Below are 19,536 nucleotides of genomic sequence, written 5' to 3'. Positions count from 1 at the left end.
AGATCATTGGAACAGAATTGAGAGTCTAGTCAATGAATAACAACAAAAAGACAAATACAGGCCAGGGGTGGTGGCTCGTGCCTGTAATCCCAGCAATTTGGGAGGCCTAGATGGGTGGATCACTTGGGGCCAAGAGTTCAAGACCAGCCTGGGCAACATAGCGAGACCTCATCTTTACAAATAAAATTTTTTTAAAAATTAGCCAGTTGTAGTGGCATGCACCTGTAGTCCCACTTGGGAGGCTGAGGTGGGAGGATCACTTGAGCCTGGTTGGTGGAGGCTGCAGTGAGCTGACATGACAACATTGCACTCCAGCCTGGGCAACAAAGTGAGACCCTATCTCTAAAACAAAACAAAACAAAAAGATAAAGTAAATATGGAAAAATTACTAACAATTATTAAATCCAGTTAATGGGTACATGCATGTTCACTGTATCTCTCTATTTATATATATGCTTCATATTTTCCCATAATAAAAAGTCAAAAATGGAAATTTTTATAACAAAATGCAAACATCTAGTTTGTCTTGGAAAATCAAGAGTTGGCTGGGCACAGTGGCTCATGCCTGTAATCCCAGCACTGTGGGAGGTTGAGGAATGTGGATCACCTGAGGTCAGGGGTTCGAGACCAGCCTGGCCAAAATGGAGAAACCCCTCCTCTACTAAAAATACAAAAATTAGTGGGGCGTAGTGGCACATGCCTGTAATGCCAGCTACTCGGGAAGCTGAGGCAGGAGAATCGCTTGAACCTGGGAGGCAGAGGTTGCAGTGAGCCAAGATCACGCCATTGCATTCCAGCCTGGGTGACACAGCAAGACTCTGTCTCAAAAAAAAAAAAAAAACAAAGAGAAAGAAAAATCAAGAGTTGTGCTAAGATTGAATTCATGTTTCTCCAGGGCAGCCATTAGCTAGGAAGAGGCAGCTCTACCCAAGGAGGCTTGCAGAGACCGAGGAGACCTGGCTCCCATGGTCCCACCACCCTTTAGTCAGTAAGACACAAGCCTGCGGCCTGCCTGGACCCTGGAACCTTTTAGCTTGTAACGTCAGACCCTCACTCCACCAGGCATTCAAAGCTCGTCCTAACCTGGCCCTAGGCTGCCTTCTCAGCCTCATCTCTAATCTTTCCCCACCCACTCCAGCATTCTGGATGACTCATTGCTCCCAAAATACACCATGCACATTCCTACCTTCATGTCTTTGCACATGCTAGTTCCTCTACCTGGAACGACCTTTCTCTCTCTCTTTTCCACCTGGCAGACTCCCAACCAGAGGTGGCCCCTGCAGGGGGCTTTTCCAGACCTCCTTGGGACTGCTAGTTGCTCTTTCCGTTGGACCCCATCAATTTCAGTTCCTTCCTCCCTCTCCTCCACCACCGACCGTCCAATCCCTGCGTGGCTTCGCCCTCAACATGGGAGTCCCCAGAGGACGCTGCCCACACTGATTCACCACTGGGTGCCCAGCGCCCTGGCACAAGCTGGCACAGGGTAGGTGCTTATTAAAGTTGGTGAAGGAAAACCAACCGAAGGTCAGATCATGGTTAAGAGCATTCTAGAACCAGGTCACCTGGCTTCAACTCCCAGCTCTGCCATGACTCAGCTGTGCAACCTGTTTGAGAAACTTAACCTGTCTGTGCCTCAGTTTTTTCATCTGTAAAATGAGAATAACAGTACCTTCCTCACAGCGTTGTTTTAAGGATTAAATAAATTAATATATCCCCACTGGGCACGGTAGCCCACACCTGTAATCCCAGCTCTTAGGGAGGCTAAGGAGGGACGATAGCTTGAGCCCAAGAGTTTGAGACCTGCCTGGGCAATATAGCAAGACCTTGTTCTCCACAAAAAAAGGGGGAATAAAAAGTTAACACATGTAAGGTACTTAAAATCATGCCCGGCTCCCAGAAATAAGGACTAGATGAATGCACATTAAATAAAAATTAAATAAGCAGACTCAAAGATGGGCAATTACCAAGACCCTCCCTGAGGCCTAGTCCAGTGTCAGGCCCTCTTCCCTCCGGTGACCTGTGTCCCCCATGGCATGGAAATGAGTGTTGGCGGTGCAGAGTCACAGCCTGAAGTGACACCAGATCCATTCTGCTCATTAGTTAAGGAAAAGGCCTCTGTAGGTGCCTATGGCTCTTTCATACCGGTCAATCTCTTGCCAATTTCTCTTTTAAACAAAAAGAAAACAAACTTTAGGCTAAGTGCCTTTGGACATCAATAGCTTGACGTGGAACTTGAATAGCATTGTTCTGTTTTCAGAACTTCCTGTGATATTGATTTCACATTTTCAACAGTGATTAGAAAGTCTTCCTTTTCAATAAATGTACTTACGTATTCTTTAAATAAGTTGATTCGAAGATGAAGATTAAGACAGTAAGTAGAGATGGTGTGTGAATGTAACAAAAACTGGGACTTGGCAGAAGATGAACATTTGGGAAGCACCATTGTAGGGACTGAGAGAGAAGACAGGGCCTTCCCTTGGGGCAATTTCATTCCTCAGTCAGTGCAGAATGATACAGGATTGATAATAACAGCTTACGCTTCCTTGCATGCTGTCCAAGCACCGGCCCTTTACATGAGCTATTTCTTTTACTCTCTGCAGCACTACTTTCAGGGAGGAGGTAATATAATTCCCATTTGATTAAAGAGGAAAGTGAGCCCAGAGGGATGAGGTAACTTGCCTAAGGTCACACAATTTATAAGAGGCTGAAGCCAGATTCAAACCTAGGTCCATCCAATGCCACTGCCCATGGACCACATGGGTTCCTGCTCACCAGAGAAATTCAGCTCCCAGCAACTCAAAAAACCAATTCTCAGCTATGATCAGCTTCGGAGTTTCCAGAGCCAGCATGGGGAGAAGATGGAGATCAGGGGCTGAGGGGATAGAAGACAGACAGATGCCACCCTGGTACAAAACCTGAGATGCTCCAAACCTCACACCCTAGGACAGCTGAGAACTCTGGGCCATGCCCTGCCTCTGCCACGGGGGTACAACAGCAAGACCAGGCAACAGCAATGGCAGCTGACGCTTACAGACTGCTTCCCACTTGTCAGCCCTGTGACGTGTGTATATAACCTTCGTTTAGAGGCTCTGCTTTAACCTTGTGAAAACTCTTCGAGGTGGGTCTTTTAGAAATTAGAAATTTTAGAAATTAGAAATTTGAGGTCTAAGGGGCTGAGTCTAAGCCTTACTCTTCACACTCCCTGTGCTCCTTCCAGAAAACAGGCATTTATCAGGGTGTTGGCATGACAACCTGAAAACTTTAGGCGCCTCCCCAAACATACCAGCTTCCCTCCACAATCCAGTATCTATGACCTTAAAAGGTATCACAAAAGAGTTCTTAGCTACAAAATCAGAAGACATAAATCTAGTTCCCTCTTGATCGCTTTGTGGCTATGAGTATATCTAGATCCCTTTCTGCACCTCAGTCTCCCCAACTGCTCAGTGACAGGCGTGGGACTACTCTGAGGGCCCTGAATGGGTCTACAGCAACACTGTTCAATAAAAATATAACACACATCACATATATAATTTTAAATGTTCTAGTGGCCACATTCAAAAAAGTAAAAAGAAACAGTGCAATTAATTTTAATAATGTATTTTGTCAAACCCGATGTATCTAAAATGTAACCATTTCAATATGTAATCAATATTTTAAAAATCATTGATAGGTTACTTTACATTCTTTTCACACTAAGTATTTGAAATCCAGGATGTTTCACATTTACAGAGCATCTCCACTTGGACCAGCCACATTCCAAGTGCCCAGTAGCCATGTGTGGCGAGTGGCTACCATACTGGACAGCCCAGGTCAAGAATCTTTCTCAATCCATAGCTCATTTTACAGGGAACAGCTGTCTCATCTTTCTCCCTTCTCTTAGGAAAAATGGTCTGATTGTAGCCTCTGCACTGACAAGTTCCACATCAGCCCGGAGGGAGGAGCTGGAAGCCACGATGGAGAGAAAGCCGGGGCCTGCCTGGGTGTGAAGAGGACGCTTTCTGTCTCTCCATAGCCAGATTACTCACTAAGCCCCAGGGATGGGGAGAGTCCCTGAGGAAGATGGCCACAATCCTGCTTTTTCTCCTGACCCCAAAATTCCCTTAATTGGAAATTCGGTCTGAGCTTGAAACCCATCCAGGCAGCCACCCCCACCACCCATGGCAACATCTCCATGGGCACGCAGGACTCCTGCCTCAGACACACAAGGAATCCAATCCCACAGCAGCACTGCATGCAAGAGGCTGGATCCCAACTTCTCAGTCCCCAGCTCACCTCCCGGCTGTGGGCCTGGCAGCCTTCTCAGCGGGAGCTGGAAACCCCCACATGCAGGGGCACAGGCATTGGCAGGAAGGACCAGGAGGGCAAGGAAAATAAGGGGGCGTCCCTCCTCCCCAAACTTCCACTTCCTCACCTTTAAAATCAAATGTTGTTAGATCATAGCAATGATTGTCTTTACTGCTGGCTGCCCTGTGCCAAGCATTTTACAGGCATTAGCTCACCTACTCCTTCTAACCACTCTGAGGAAAGAGGATCCCAGGGTCAGAGTGGTAAAGCAGCTTGGGCAAGGTTACACAGCTCTTCAGAAGAGCTGGAGTTCCAATTCATGGCCTTCTGAATCAAGAACCTAAGCTCCGGCCGGGCGCGGTGGCTCAAGCCTGTAATCCCAGCACTTTGGGAGGCCGAGACGGGCGGATCACGAGGTCAGGAGATCGAGACCATCCTGGCTAACACGGTGAAACCCCGTCTCTACTAAAAAATACAAAAAACTAGCCGGGCGCGGTGGCGGGCGCCTGTAGTCCCAACTACTCGGGAGGCTGAGGCAGGAGAATGGCGTGAACCCGGGAGGCGGAGCTTGCAGTGAGCTGAGATCCAGCCACTGCACTCCAGCCTGGGCGGCAGAGCGAGACTCCATCTCAAAAAAAAAAAAGAACCTAAGCTCCTTCCTGCTGTGCTCTGCCTAAGTGGCCCAGGGTGGCCCAGGACAGTCTGGGCTTACACTTGTCATAACCAGATACATTTAGTGTAATTATTTAAAATGTTCCCTTTGGAAGAAGGAGCAAATCTTCCATACAGAAGAATTTTAAGTAACATAGGTAGATATTTCCCCCTCCAAAAGGTTTAGCTGAATTCCAGACCCTTCTCCCTATTGAGTGTGGGCTACACTGAGTGTCTGAATTCCAAAGGATGGAGCGGGAAAAGAGGAAATAGTAACTGTACATCAGAGAAATCTGGCCGACCCACCTTAGCCAAGTGATCAAAGTTAACATCTTCAGTTTATGAGAAACATATCAGACAAACCCAAATTGAGGGACACTCTACAAACTATCTCACCAGTACTCCTCAAAACTGTTGGGCTGGGCAAGGCTCACACCTGTAATACGAGCACTTTGGAAGGCCAAAGCGGGAGGATCACTGGAGGCCAGGAGTTCAAGAACAGCCTGGCCAACATGGCAAGACCCCGTCTCTATTAAAAATACAAAAATTAACCAGGTGTGGTGGTGCACACCTGTGGTCCCAGCTACTTTGGTGACTGAGGCACAAGAATCACTTGAACCCAGGAGACAGAGGTTTCAGTGAGCCAAGATGATGCCACTGCACTACAGCCTGGGCAACACAGCGAGATCCTGCCTCAAAAAAAAAAAAAAGAAAACAACAACAACAACAGTCAAGGACACACAAAAAAAGCAAAGAATGAGAAACTATCACAGACCAAAGGGAACCAAGGACACCTGACAACTAAATGCAGTGTATGATCCTTCATGAAATCCTGAAGCAGGAAGAAGACATTCATGGAAAAACTAGTGAAACGCAAACAAAGTCTGGAGTTCAGTGAAGAGTAACGTGCCATGTTGGTTTTGACAAATGTATTATGATAACGTAAGAAGTTAACAATAGGGGAAAATGGGTAGAGTGTATGGGAACTCTTTGTATTCTTTTTTGGAACTTTTCTGTAAATCTAAAATTATTCCCACCTGAAAGTTTTATTTTTAAAAAGCGCTCCCTTTTACTCATAGAAGTGTTCAGGTTTAGACAATAAATTATATGAACACCTGGTCATAAGCCTGGTCCTGCCCGTCTTAGACCATTCGTGCCACTTTAACAGGATGCCTGGGACTGGGTCATTTGTAGGGGAATTCTAAGGTCAAGGCACCAATGGGTTCAGTGTCTGGTGAGGCCCTTATCTTCCTCCAAGATGGCACCTTGCACACTACATTCTCCAGAGGGGAGGAAGGCTGGATCCTCACACAGCAGAAGGTGGGAGTGCCAAGAGACAAAAAGGGGTCAAACTCACCCTTTTATAAGGGATTTAATTCCACTCATGAGGATGAATTACCTCTCAAAGATTAGTCTCAGAACTAATCACCTCTCAAAAGTCCCACATCTGAATGTTACAATGACAATTAAATTTCAACATGAGTTTTGGAGGGGATAAACATTCAAACTATAGTCACCTCTAACCAAGAAGTTTTCAGAAAATCACCCATACCTTCTGTCCCTTTTAGTGATGCCAACTGCTCACACATTTATAGCAGTGTGAAGGTTACAAAGTTTAGCATTAGCAAGACGTGCTAGTTAAAGTTTTTGAATCAGAAAGCTAGAGGCTGACATCTGGGTTCTCCTACTTGCTTGCCAGGTAGTCTTGGGCATGTTACATTCGTTCCCTGGGCCTCAGTTTCCACATCTGTAAAATGAATTCATTGTATGATGACAATGACGAGTCATATTTATGAAGCCATGTCTGGTGTCCAGCACTGTGGTGGTGACTGTGATGGGCTGCCCAGACTCCCCTTCAGGGCTGACGGACTTATTTTTCCCACTCCCAGCTACTCAGAGAGTTGCCAGCTGTCAGCCCTCTCCAGGGATTGCCCTTGGCTGAAGAGAGCTATCCAGCCCCAGTCAAGCCTCCTTCTGGCGGGTAGCCTGCATACAAATGTGGAGAGTATAAAAGATCCAGCTCCCTCATCCCAACTTGGGATGACTGTGAAGGTCATCTCCACTGCAGAGCATCCCTTACGGTTGGCTGAGGCTTTCCTGAGACTGCATTGCAACCCAGTGTCTCCCACCGCCCAGTCCGGCCTTCTTCCCCTCCCCACAGTGTTGATCCTGAGAGTGCTCCCTATACATTTCCTGCATGTTAATCTTCATCTCAAAGTCTGCTTCCCGGGGAACTCACCCCACAAGAGGATTGTGAGCCACCTGACCTGTGCTGTCTTTCCTAACCCTTAGACCAACTTGTCTTTATAGATGAGATCATTGAGATTAGAGAAGAAAATGGATCTGGCCAAGGACATACAACTAAGAAATGGTGGTGCCACAGATGGAGAAATTGACACTCAGACAGGCCACTGATCTGCCCAGGTCAATGAGCTAAAAAATGGCAGGGCCAGGATTTGGCCCTAGGCCTGCTTAACTCTGAAGACCATGTGCCCAGTCTCTGGCCCAGGCCATTTACATCCCCAGGAGGACTGCTACAGTCCCAGGACAGGTGAGTGCCTTTTACCACCCTCCTGCCAGACCACACTGCTGCTGTCCCTGCAGCTCACTCCAGATTTGTAAAATGAGAATAAGAATAGTATCTACCTCTCCAGGACCTTGAAAGATTAAATGAGTTAATATAGGTAAAGACCTCAGAAGAGTGACTGGCACATACAGAATCCTATTTAAGCGGTGGGTTAAAAACAAATCATGTAAGTCATGTAAAGCTGCATCTGTGATGCACTCTAAGGACAGAACGGCGGCTGGCGATGGACCTCATCAGCTCTCTAAGGGAGTCGGGCTTGACCTGAGCTCTGAAGGAGGAGTAGAGGTTAAGTGGGTGGCAAAGGAACCAGTATGAACAAAATCTCTGTGACAAGAGGAACTAAAGAAGGAAGAACTAGCATAGAGGGGAGAAATATCCAGGCTCAGGGAAAGAATGATAAGAAATAAGGCTGGGTAGGAGGGTGGGAACCTGATTATAAAAGGCCACTCACTAACTGGGTAATTTTGGACAAGTCACCTTATCTCTCTGAGCTTCACTTAGCTCATCTGCAAAACAGAAATAAACATAGTACCTATCATAAGGTTGTTAAAGGGACTGAGTGAGTCAATATTTGTGAACCACTTAAAATTGTCTTGTACCTAGTAGGTGCCATAAATGTTTGGAGACAACATTAGAACTTTATCTGAAGTACAATGAGAAGACTTAAAGGGGTTTGAATGTAGATGATAGGGTGGGTGTTTAGTAGATGGGAGGGTGGATGGATGCATGGGCAGATGGATAGGTGGGGGGAGGTGAATGAATAGAAGTTTGGTTGAGTGATAGAGGTGGCTGGCTGGATGGTTGGATGACCGGGTGGATGGGCAGGAGTGGAGGTTGTTCTAATGGACAAAAGTGTCGCTGGGTGGATAAATGGAAGTACTTGAGTGAATGGATGAGTGGCTGGATGTTAAGATGGGTGGCCAGGGAGCTGGAAGCAGCTGAGTGAATGCAGGTGATTGGTGGGTGAGGAGACAGGTGTGTGGATTGAAAGGGTATCTATATGTTTGAATGGGCATCTGGGTAGTTGGATGGGTGGCTGAGTTAATGGATGGATGGTGATTAGCTGGTTGAGTAGGTAAAAGGATGAAAAATTGAGTAGGTTGGATGGAATAGATGAGTAAATTTTTGAGTGAATGGGTGGTTGTTTAGGTAGATGTTAGGCTGTTGTCCAGGTGGATGTTCAGGTGTGACGGGGGACTGGAGGTGGTTGTGTGGGTGGAGGGATTGTTCAGTGAGTGTTAGAGAAGTTAGTCAGTGAAGGAATTGGGTGGATGTCTAGGTGGTTGACTGCGAGGTTGTATGGATAGATGGATGACTGGATGACTGGCTGGGTAAACAGGAAGTAGAATGGGTAGGGGAATGGAGTGGATAACTGGAGAGATGGTTGTTCGGGTGGATATTAGAAAGGTTGGGTGAGTGGTAGGGTTAAGTCAGCGGAGGGGCTGGGTGTAGTTGAGTGATGGATGGATGGATGGATGGATGGGTGAGTGAACAGGAGCCATCAGCTCCCGAAGCGCCTCCAATTAACTCCCTGAAGGTGATGGGGGTAAAAGAAGCAGAATCAGGCTTGGAGACAGGGCCTCCTAGGTTGCCCTGCCCCAAGACCCCCTTCCCCGACGGGAGGCGACCCCTCCCCACCCCCACCGCTGTCCTACCTGGAGGCGGCAATCTCGGCCTTCTGGCGCGCGATGGCAGCGGCGCGCTGGGCGCCCTCCACACTGTGCTCCACTTTCTGGCGGACCTTGTTGCTCTTGAGCTGCAGCATGCGGCGCTTGGTGCCCTTGACCAGCACGTTGTGGCGGTACTTGCCCTCCTCGCGGTGGCCGTCGGGCAGCGTGGTGCAGCCATAGCCGTGGCGCAGGTTGTCTAGCCACTCGCCCTCGTAGCGGAGGCCGCTGGAGCGTTCGCTCACGCCAAAGCCCGAGCGCTTGTCGTTCTTCCACTCGCCCATGTAGGTTTCGGTGGTGGTGGCGTCGATGTCGGCCTCGAAGGGTGTGGCCTCGTCGGCGCCCTCGGCGGCCTCTCCCAGGCTGGCGGTAGACGCGGCGTCGCTGGCGCCCGAGCTGAGGTCGCTCTTAAGGAAGCTGACACGGCTGCGCTGGCTGCCCAGGGACGTGCGCGACTCTGCGCGCCGCAGCTTGCCCAGCAGCGCGCCCCGCTGGAAGAGGCCGCCGCCCTTGGGCGTCCGCGCAGCCGCCTCGGGATTGGCCAGGAGGCTGAGCGCGAAGCCGCCGCGCGGGATGGCGGGCGAGGGCAGCGCGGGGCCGTCGGAGGCCGGCGAGGCTGGCGAGTCCGGGGCCACCGTGCCGTTGCTGTGCTCGCTGCGCAGGGACGACAGCGACGTGCGCAGCGGCGAGCGCACCACCACGGCCATCCCGTAGGGCACACTCTGGCGCACTCCGTAGCCGTGGCGCATGCCATTGGTGAACTGGCCTTGGTACGTCCCTGCGGGCGAGGAGAGGGCGCGTCAGTAGGCAGAACGACGGATCCCCGCATGTGCACGGTGGCCTGGGAGGGCAAGCGCAGGAGTGGGCAAGGCGGGGTGGGACCGAGAAAGAGGCGCACGGCCGTCTGAGGGTCAGAGTGCACAGTGCTATGAGTGTTTGAGTCTGCTAGAGTGTGCAATAACACGAGTGGGTGAGCCAGGAGAAGCTTGCACGATGGTGGGAATATTTATGTTGGTGGGAACACGGCAGGGTCACAAGTCGTGAACGGATAAGCCAGTGAGTTGACATAGTAGTGTGAATGTTGGAGAGCATGGGTTTGTGTATTTGTGCAAGATCGTGTGTACAAGACACTTGTGGGTATGCATATCGGTGTCTTGTGATTATATAAGATCATGAGGCGGGGGAAGGTGGCTCATGCCTGTAATCTCAGCACTTTGGGAGACAGAGGCGGGTGGATTGCTTGAGCTCAGGAGTTCAAGACCAACCTGGGCAACATGGTGAAACATCTCTCTACAAAAACATTAGCCAGGTGTGGTGGCATGCACCTGTGGTCCCAGTTACTAGAGAGGCTGAGGTGGGAGGATCACCTGAGCCCTGGAGGTTGAGGCTGCAGTGAGCCATGATTGTGCCACTGCACTCCAACCTGGGCTACAGACCGAGACCTTGTCTCACACACACACACACACACACACACATGTCATGTGTTGCAGGGCAGTGTGTGCACAGTGAGGTGAGTGCCTGAGATCTCATGGAGGTGACATTATGGATGTGTATGAGGTTCTGAGTGTGCAAGGCTATCAGAATGCCAAAGAACAAAGTAATACGTAGCACTCCAGGTTGAGTGTGTGAGGTGATGGGCATCAGTGAAACTGAGACACTGAGACCATATGAGACCATCTGGAGGAAGGCTAGTGGTGTATACAAGGTGTCGGCAACTTAGGCCCTGCATGTACACAAGTCCGTGAGCTCCTGGAATTGAGATGCTTTATGTAAGTAGCCATGCGAGTCTTATGTGCGTGGAGAGGCAGCAGAGAGTAGCGGTTCAGAGCACAGACTACAGAGCCAGGCTCCCTGGGTCCATATCCTGCCCCTGCCCTTGCTAGCTATGTGACCTTGGGCAACTGACTTAACCTCCCTGTACCTTAGCTTCCTTATCTGCCAGAGGTAATAACTGCCTCTTACCTCCTAGGGATTTCTGAGGTTTAAACGAGTTAATGTCTCCAAAAAACTCTGAAAGCAAAGATATATGTGTGATACTGCGATTCTACAAAATTGTGCTCACGTGTGAGGTCACCCGAGTTGTATGACAGGCTGATACACAGCTGCCAAAATAACTTCATCCTTCACCCCCATCCTGACATGTGGTTCTCCCAGGGCTCATCCAAAACCTTCTCCTATTCTCTCTAGATGATTGCATCATCTAGTGTTTTTAAACTGCCATTTATGTCCCGCTGACCCCATATATCCCCAATCCCTTCCCCTCCCCTCGGTAGCTCCAGATGTCACCTTGGAAATTTGTGTTCCCTTAGATAGTACACAGCCACCTCCAGCTCACATCTCCCCTCACTCACCCCCCACACACCTGGGCCACAGTTATGGTCTTCCTCTCCCACAGGAGTGCTGCTGAAAGGCAGTTCTCTGCCTTCATCTTTGTACCTCTAGCATGTAGAACAGTACCTGATACATAACGTTCACTGCACCGAAGGCAGAAATTCTGAAGCTTCTTTGTTTTAAACACAAGCTGATACGTTCTCCCTGGTTAACAAAAACCAATAGGTCTTCCTCCTAATAAATGTCCAGGTGCAAGATGGCTGAGTAGACAACCAAGGAAGGCACTCCTAAACTCACCCCAGCAGACCTGCTGTTGCACTGCTCTTCCCTCTTCCTGAAACTCTTTTCCTCCAGATATCCTTCAAGTCTTTGCTCAATGAGACCTACTTTGACCTCCAGTGATGGCTAATACTGAGTGTCAACTTGATTGGATTGAAGGATGCAAAGTATTGATCCTGGGTGTATCTGTGAGGGTGTTGCCAAAGGAGATTAACATTTGAGTCAGTGGGCTGGGGAAGGTGGACCCACCCTTAATCTGGGTGGGCACCTTCTAACCAGCTGCCAGCAAATATAAAGCAGGCAGAAAAATGTGAAAAGGCTAGACTGGCTTAGCCTCCCAGCCTACATCTTCCTCCCATGCTGGATGCTTCCTGCCCTTGAACATCGGACTCCAAGTTCTTCTGCTTTGGGGCTTGGACTGGCTTCCTTGCTCTTCAGCTTGTGGATAGCCCATTGTGAGACCTTGTGATTGTGTGAGTTACTAATCCTTAATAAACTTTCTGGCTGGGTGCGGTGGCTCACGCCTGTAATCCCAGCACTTTGGGAGGCCGAGATGGGTGGATCATGAGGTCAGGAGATCGAGACCATCCTGGCTAACATGGTGAAACCCCGTCTCTACTAAAAATACAAAAAATTAGACAGGCTTGGTGGCAGGCGCCTGTAGTCCCAGCTACTCTGGAGGCTGAGGCAGGAGAATGGTGTGAACTCGGGAGATAGAGCTTGCAGTGAGCCGAGATGGCGCCACTGCACTCCAGCCTGGGCAACAGAGCGAGACTCCATCTTGAAAAATAAATAAATAAATAAAATAAACTTTCATACACATATGTATCTCCTATTAGATCTGTCTGTCTAGAGAACCCTGACGAAAATACCACCCTGTTTAAAATTGCAATCTGCTTATTTCACATTGTGTGCCTTTATCAAAACATCTCATATATCCCATAAATATTTCATATATACATCTATTATGAACCCACAACATTTCTTCCAAAATTGCAATCTGCCTGCACCCCACCACCCTGCTCACTTATCTACTTTTCCTTATTTTTCCTGTAGCACATATCACCTTCTAACATACTATATGACTTACTTATTACATTAATTGCTTTTCTCCCTCTGCTAAAATGGAAGCTCCATGAGGGCAGGGATCTTTTCTATTTTGTTCTTGGATGGATTCCAGAACCTGGAACAGTGCCTGGTACACACAGGTACTCCGTTAATATCTGCAAAATGGCTGACTGACTAAACCTGTTCAAAAATTCCATCTCATTGGGTGACCTTGGCAATTCCTTTTCTTAACGCCTCCATTGTCTGCCTGTCAATGATGTGTTGGGTGAAGAGCTCTCCAAGGCGGGACCTAACTCTGAGATGCTGAGCTTCTAGGAATTGTTGCACTGTGACTCTGGAGGCGAAGGAGGGCACATCTAGATGCTTCCACACTGCCTGGTCCCTCCCAGCACACACACTGAGCTCAAGATCCCACTTCTACCCCACCCTGCCCCTTCTGCATGAAGAGCCCCCATTAAGGATCCAGAACCCCCATTAAGGATCATGTACAATGCTCACTAAACCTCTCGACAGTCCTGTGAGGTGGGTTCCATGATAATGCTCATTTCCAGGAGGATGCTGGTGATATGAGAGGTTAAGCAATTTGACCAAGGAAATGGGATCCAAGCCTAAGTCGGTCTGATGCCACAGTGTATGCTGCGAGCCCATGGCTCTTAATCCTGGTGTGCATTAGAAGCACCAATGAAACTTTAAAAAGAGAACAACTGATCCTTGGGCTTCACCACCATCAATTCCAGTTTATTCTGTTGGAGAAGGTCCCTAGTCCTTCCAGCCCCTCTGGACAGCAAGAAAGAACAGCCAGGAGGGAGAGACACCTGGGCTCTGTTCCCTTCAATGACCAGCCTCAGAAAACCAAGGATCATGGAATATCAGCACTAAAAGGGCTAAAGAGCAATGGAGAGAGACAGAAATGGAGAAGAAAGCATTGTGCATGATCTCATAGAGGAAGAGGCAAATATGACCTCTATTTCATAGGTAGATTGATGTTCAGAGAAGTTATGTGACTTGCCCAACGTCACACAGTGAGAAAGGAGCAGAACTGGGATTTGAACTAAGGTCCAACTTAAGCTAAGGAAGTGGGAAATGGGATTGTGTGGCAGGTGCAATGAACAGAAATATAAGAATGTGGTATAGCAGATGAAAAATGGGAAGTTGGATAAATGGGAAACCAATAGGTCGCATTTCCCAAGCTCATTCACATATGATCCCATTGGATGGAGGCTGAGGACAGAATGGAATGTGGAATCAACCTGGCTTTGAATATCATCTAAGCTGGGGAACCTTAGGCAAGTTCCTCCTTTTGATTCTCAGTTTTGTTTTGTTTTGTTTTTGTTTTTATTTTTATTTTTTGAGACGGAATCTCGCTCTGTCGCCCAGGCTTGAGTGCAGTGGCGCCATCTCGGTTCACTGCAAGCTCAGCCTCCCAGGTTCACGCCATTCTCCTGCCTCAGCCTCCAGAGTAGCTGGGACTACGGGCGCCCGCCACCACGCCCAGCTAATTTTTTGTATTTTTAGTAGAGACGGGGTTTCACCGTGTTAGCCAGGATGGTCTCGATCTCCTGACCTCGTGATATGCCCGCCTCGGCCTCCCAAAGTGCTGGGATTACAGGCATGAGCCACCGCGCCCGGCCTTGATTCTCAGTTTTTTTATCTGGAAAATGGAAAAGTAATATCCACTTTCCAGGGGTCTTTTGAGGATTAAAAATGAGACAACAAAAACTGGAAACAACTCAAGTATCAATCAGCTGGTACAAGGATAAACTAACACAGTGAAGTGCTAGTCAGCAGGAAGAGAGAGCAAGCTACTGTTACATACAGCACATGAATGGGTCTCCAAAACATGCTAAATGAACAAAGCTAGAGATGAAAGCTGTGTGATTCCAGTTACATGAAAGTCTCAAAAAAAACAAACCTATAGTGCCAGAAAGTGGATCTGTGGTTGCCAGGGACTGAGTGTGGAAGGAATCAAATGCAGAAGGGCACAGGGAAACTTTCTGAGTTGATGGAAATATTCTGCCTCTTTTTTTCTTTTTTGGTGGGGGAGGGAGGTTGGGGGATGGAGTTTTGCTCTTGTCACCCAGGCTGGAGTGCAATGGGTATGATCTCGGCTCACTGCAACCTCCGCCTCCTGGGTTCAAGTGATTCTCCTGCCTCAGCCTCCCGAGTAGCTGGGATTACAGGCATGCGCCACCACCCCCAGCTAATTTTTGTATTTTTAGTAGAGATGGGGTTTCACCATGTTGGCTAGGCTGGTCTCGAACTCCTGACCTCAGGTGATCCACCCACCTCGGGCTCCCAAAGTGTTGGGATTGCAGGAGTGAGCTACTGCGCCTGGCCAAATGTTCTGCATTTTGATTGTGCTGATGGTTTACACTAGTGTGTACATCTGTCACACCCGTACATTTCAAATGCATTTTATCCTATGGAAATTACACCTTGATAAAGTTGAGTTTGTAATGTAAATAAATAAATTGTAAAGAAGTTTTTCAGAAAAACAAACACACAAACAAACCCAGCATAGCATTCTGCAAATATCTGTCAGGAAAGTTGTCAGCTGTACTTTCCAAATGAATCCAGAATCCAGCCGCTTCTCACCACCTCCACTTCGACTAGATGGTGGTCTGTGCCACCGTTCTCTCTCACCTGGATTTTCATAGTCACTGCCACACTGGTCTGCTGATTCCACCCTTGCCCCTCTATCCATCCCTAACAGCAATCAGAGGGATTTTGTTCACATGTATTAAGTCAGATCACGACACTGCACTTTCCCTTCTCACTCAGAAGAAAAGCTGAAGTCCTTAGTGACCCACAGGTCTTACCTGACTTCATCCCCGTCACTCCTCTGTGCTCCTCTCCCCGCATCCTCCCCTTTCCCTCCCTCCACTCTTGCCACAAAGGCTGCTTTGCTGCCACACAGGAGCCATGGAGCCACCTCAGGACCTTGGTATTGCTGTTCCCTCTACCTGTAATGCCCTTCCTCCAGATACATACGTGGTTCACCCTCTTGCCATCTTCAAGCCTTTACTCAAATGTCATCGTCTCAGCAAAGCCACCCGTGACCACCCTATTTAAGATTCAACCCCTGCCCAAGGTCTTCTATCTCCCTTCCTTGCTTTATTTTTCCTAGAGCATATCTAATGCAACATACATTTTGCTTCTTCTCGTGTTATTGACCATCCCCCTCACTGGCATGCGAGCTCCTTAAAGGCAAGGATTATTTTCTTTTTTTATTCACGGTGGTATCCTCAGTGCCTTGAACTGTGCCAAATAGGTACTCAGTAAATATGTGCTGGATGAATGAATGAGTAAATGAACAGCAGGCATTCCACAACTGTTTATTCTCTTCTTTCTGTTTTGTCCATCTGCAAACAGCTCTGTGGAAATAACAGCTCTGGGGAGGTATTTTATGGTTCCTGTTTTACAGATGAGAAAAAACTAAGGCCTATCAAGGACAAAGGACTCATCCAAGATGACACAGCTAATAAATATGCCAGAGCCAAACTCACATCCATGTCTGGCTATGCTCCTCTACTTCTCAGAAGAAATAAGAAAAAAAAATGAAAGGGGAAAGTGAACAGGCAGAGAGCAGAGAAGATGGTAAACTGGGAGAAAGAGAGAAGAAATCTAATCTCTGGGTTGGACAACTTTATGAAATTAAATCAACCAACCTACCTTTAGCTTCAGTTTGGCATGAGATGGGCTGACGTGGTCCCTTTAAGCCCAAGAAAAACTGAGATTGCAACAGGAGAGCAGCTCTTGGCCACCAGTTGGGAAGGAAACAGTCAGGCTATATTAGGAAACTTACAAGCGAATGGCAAGAGGCACAGACACCCAGGGGAGGCTGGGAGTGACAGGGCCCTGGGAAGGGGAAAAACCGACTCCTGAGGCCACCCCCGGTCCAAATCTCTCCAAGACAGGGCAGTTCTCCCTGGGGACAGGAACGATGCATCTGCAAAGGGAGAGAGGGAGGCCCTTGTCCATGGCCATCTGGCTGAGAGGGGCCGTCTGCAGAAGGAGGGGCTCCTCCAATACCCTTTGAGCTGCCTCCTCACTGAGCTTTGTAAACCCTGCAGGGCTTCCCACTGCCCCAAAGGAAAGGATCAAGATCCCCAACTGCCTACAAAACCTGGCAAGGACTGCCCCTGCCACCTCCCCTGCCTCATCTTGGACTGCTCACCACTCACACTTGCCTTCCCACCTTGGGGCCTTTGCACAAGCTTTCCCCATTTTTTTGCGTGCTCTTCTCTTCCTTCTTCCCCTGGCCAACTTCTATTGACAGCTCAAGCTTTGGCTTAAACGTGACTTCATCCAGGAAGATTTCTTGAGTCCCGTTCCCTGAGTGCTGCCAGAAACAGCCACACGTTATCATGTCATCCATTTTTCTTAGCACTTTTCACAGGTGCCATTTGTTCACCATAAGCCTTCCCTGCTTGTCTTTGACTTCCAAGAGGGAGGAAGCTTTGTCTACCTTATTCTTGCTAAGATCCTGCCGTCTAGCACAGTTCCCAGGCCCAGGGAAATCCTTGGTAAGCATCCAGTGATTTTTCGACTCTTTTCCTGAATGACAGTCTTATGCCTTTTGAGGGGCAGGAAACCCATCTCTTTTCCCTCATGACTCGGTATGCAGTAGGTGCTCAGTAGTGGACAGCAGTGGCTGCCAAGGGTGTTCAGGTCCAGATTCAGCAGTTCAAGCCCTAGGAGTTATTAGTGTACACGTAAAATCCTGGTGAAGGCCATAACCATGGCAAAAATAAGGTCCTGTCCCCCGCACAGAACTCTTGAAATTAATAAAACCTAAATACAGCCTTCTTGCAGTTGCTTTTCTGGTGAGTGTAGAATAACAGGGATTTAAATCTACACTCTGACGTTGAATAGTTCTAAGACATGCATAAACTATTTAAGCCTACAGAGCCTCAGTTTGTCCTTCTGTAAAATGGAAATTATGATACCTACTTCATCTGGTTGTTCATACAACCCTTTGCATTTGACAAGCTAGATGAAGACCATGCATTCTTTTAGCTAGGTGCTGGGATACAGTCGTGAACTAAGTGGACATGATCCCTGCCAGCAAGGGGCTTAGAGTCTTGTGCCAGGGATAGACTAAATTTCATTAACCAATCACAGAAATAAATGCAGCCACGGCAGTAGTCCAGATGAGAGGTGATGCCCCAGGTCTTGAGTGGCAGGGAGTGGGGAGGGTGGGTTGAAGATTAAATGAACTATGTGTGAGGCAGCTAGCTCAGTGCCTAGTGTATAGTAAGTGTTCAATAAACCCTAGATTTTTGACAGATCAGAGTCTTTGCCCAGAAAGGATTAACTGAAAGATGAAAAGGAGCCACAGAAGACAGAGAGAGCTCAAGAAGAAAATGAGACCAGCTCCAATTTTCTGCCCAGGTCCAGTTGTTTGTAAGAAAGCATGTTTGTGCTCTGGAATACTCAGATTTTGCTGGTTGGGGCACACCCCTGACTCATGGAGAAGGCCTCAGAGTTTCTGACCTTAGGAGTCAGAAAATGTTGGGATCTGTTCATTCACCTCCATGCTCCTAAACACATACTACAGTATAGTTTCTGGCAGCCATATCTACAGTACAAGATCCCCTTTCCTGGAGAGAGATTATGACTTAATTGCTCTGGATATTGGATATTTTTTAAAGTAACCCAGATGATTCTAATGTGCAGGCTGGGTTGGGAGCTGTAAACTCTCCCCACTGACCTCCCATCAACCATCATGCTCCATTGCTTCTGTCAAACCTGCTACCTTATCTGGGCACGGTGGCCCGCGGCTGTAATCCCAGCACTTTGGGAGGCTGAGGCAGGTGGATCACTTGAGGCCAGGAGTTCGAGACCAGCCTGGCTAACATAGCGAAACTCTGCCCCTATTAGCAACACAAAAATTAGCTAGGGATGGTGGCGCACACCTGTAATCCCAGCTACTCGGGAGGCTGAGGCAGGAGAATCGCTTGAACCCAGGAGGCAGAGGTTGCAGTGAGCCGAGATGGCACCACTGCACTCCAGCCTGGGAGACACAGTGACACTCTTTCTCAAAAAAAAAAAACAAAAACAAAAACAAAATAATAAAAATAAAAAACCCTGCTAACCGTTGCCCTTAGCACACAGATGCTCCCAGCTAGTAGACCATGCTCTCAGAAGTCTCCATGCTTCTGCACCCAGATGTGAAGTTTGATGTTTAAGATTATTCCCAAACTTGTTTACTCCAGTTGTGTTCATTTTTGAAATGATGTGATTTATGGATGTTTCTCATGTAAACCAATGGGATATGAATGTACCAAAAAATGAAGAGGGTTGCTTAAAAGCCAGATACTTTTAGATGTTCATAAAAGAGAGTTCCTAAAAAATTATCCTCAAATTCTGTATAAATGAAATACCTATCTAAGACTGGGAATGAAATTATAAAAACCTAGACATTTTCTACACTCAGGTTGCCAGCGTTTTTAACTTCTCACTCCTCGTTAAAGAAACTGAAAGAAACTAGTTTTTGTAGATTACACGTTATGGGCGTGCAAGAAAGACAATGAGAAACTCCATTCATTAAAGACTTTGTCATCAGAAGACTAGTGAATGAAAAGTAAAGATTGAATTACTATATGTTATACATATATGTGATTTAAATTAAAATAAAAAATATAAGACATATGGGCTATTTTTGGG

The 19,536-nt window shown here is 47.7% G+C and overlaps 1 protein-coding gene across 2 annotated transcripts in view; it reads right to left on the bottom strand.

The window, feature by feature from the left end:
• LOC105496391 (junctophilin 2) overlaps positions 1–19,536 on the bottom strand; it is a 78,908-nt gene that overhangs the window by 38,214 nt on the left and 21,158 nt on the right. Inside the window, exons 2-3 of one of the 2 annotated variants that reach the window (XM_011766776.3) lie at positions 9,178–9,967; positions 5,649–6,682 (exon numbers count right to left, since the gene is read on the bottom strand). In XM_011766776.3, the coding sequence (XP_011765078.1) occupies positions 6,670–6,682; positions 9,178–9,967 (803 nt within the window). In that variant the 3' untranslated portion in view covers positions 5,649–6,669. Of the gene's footprint in view, positions 1–5,648; positions 6,683–9,177; positions 9,968–19,536 lie in introns of those variants that run through there. The other variant, XM_011766775.3, reaches the window with a different exon arrangement.

The sequence above is a fragment of the Macaca nemestrina genome, chromosome 15 (genome assembly GCF_043159975.1).
Source record: "Macaca nemestrina isolate mMacNem1 chromosome 15, mMacNem.hap1, whole genome shotgun sequence".
NCBI lineage: Eukaryota > Metazoa > Chordata > Mammalia > Primates > Cercopithecidae > Macaca > Macaca nemestrina.
The sequence above is the reverse complement of the archived record's forward strand: the minus strand, read 5'-3'. Positions and strand labels throughout refer to the sequence as shown.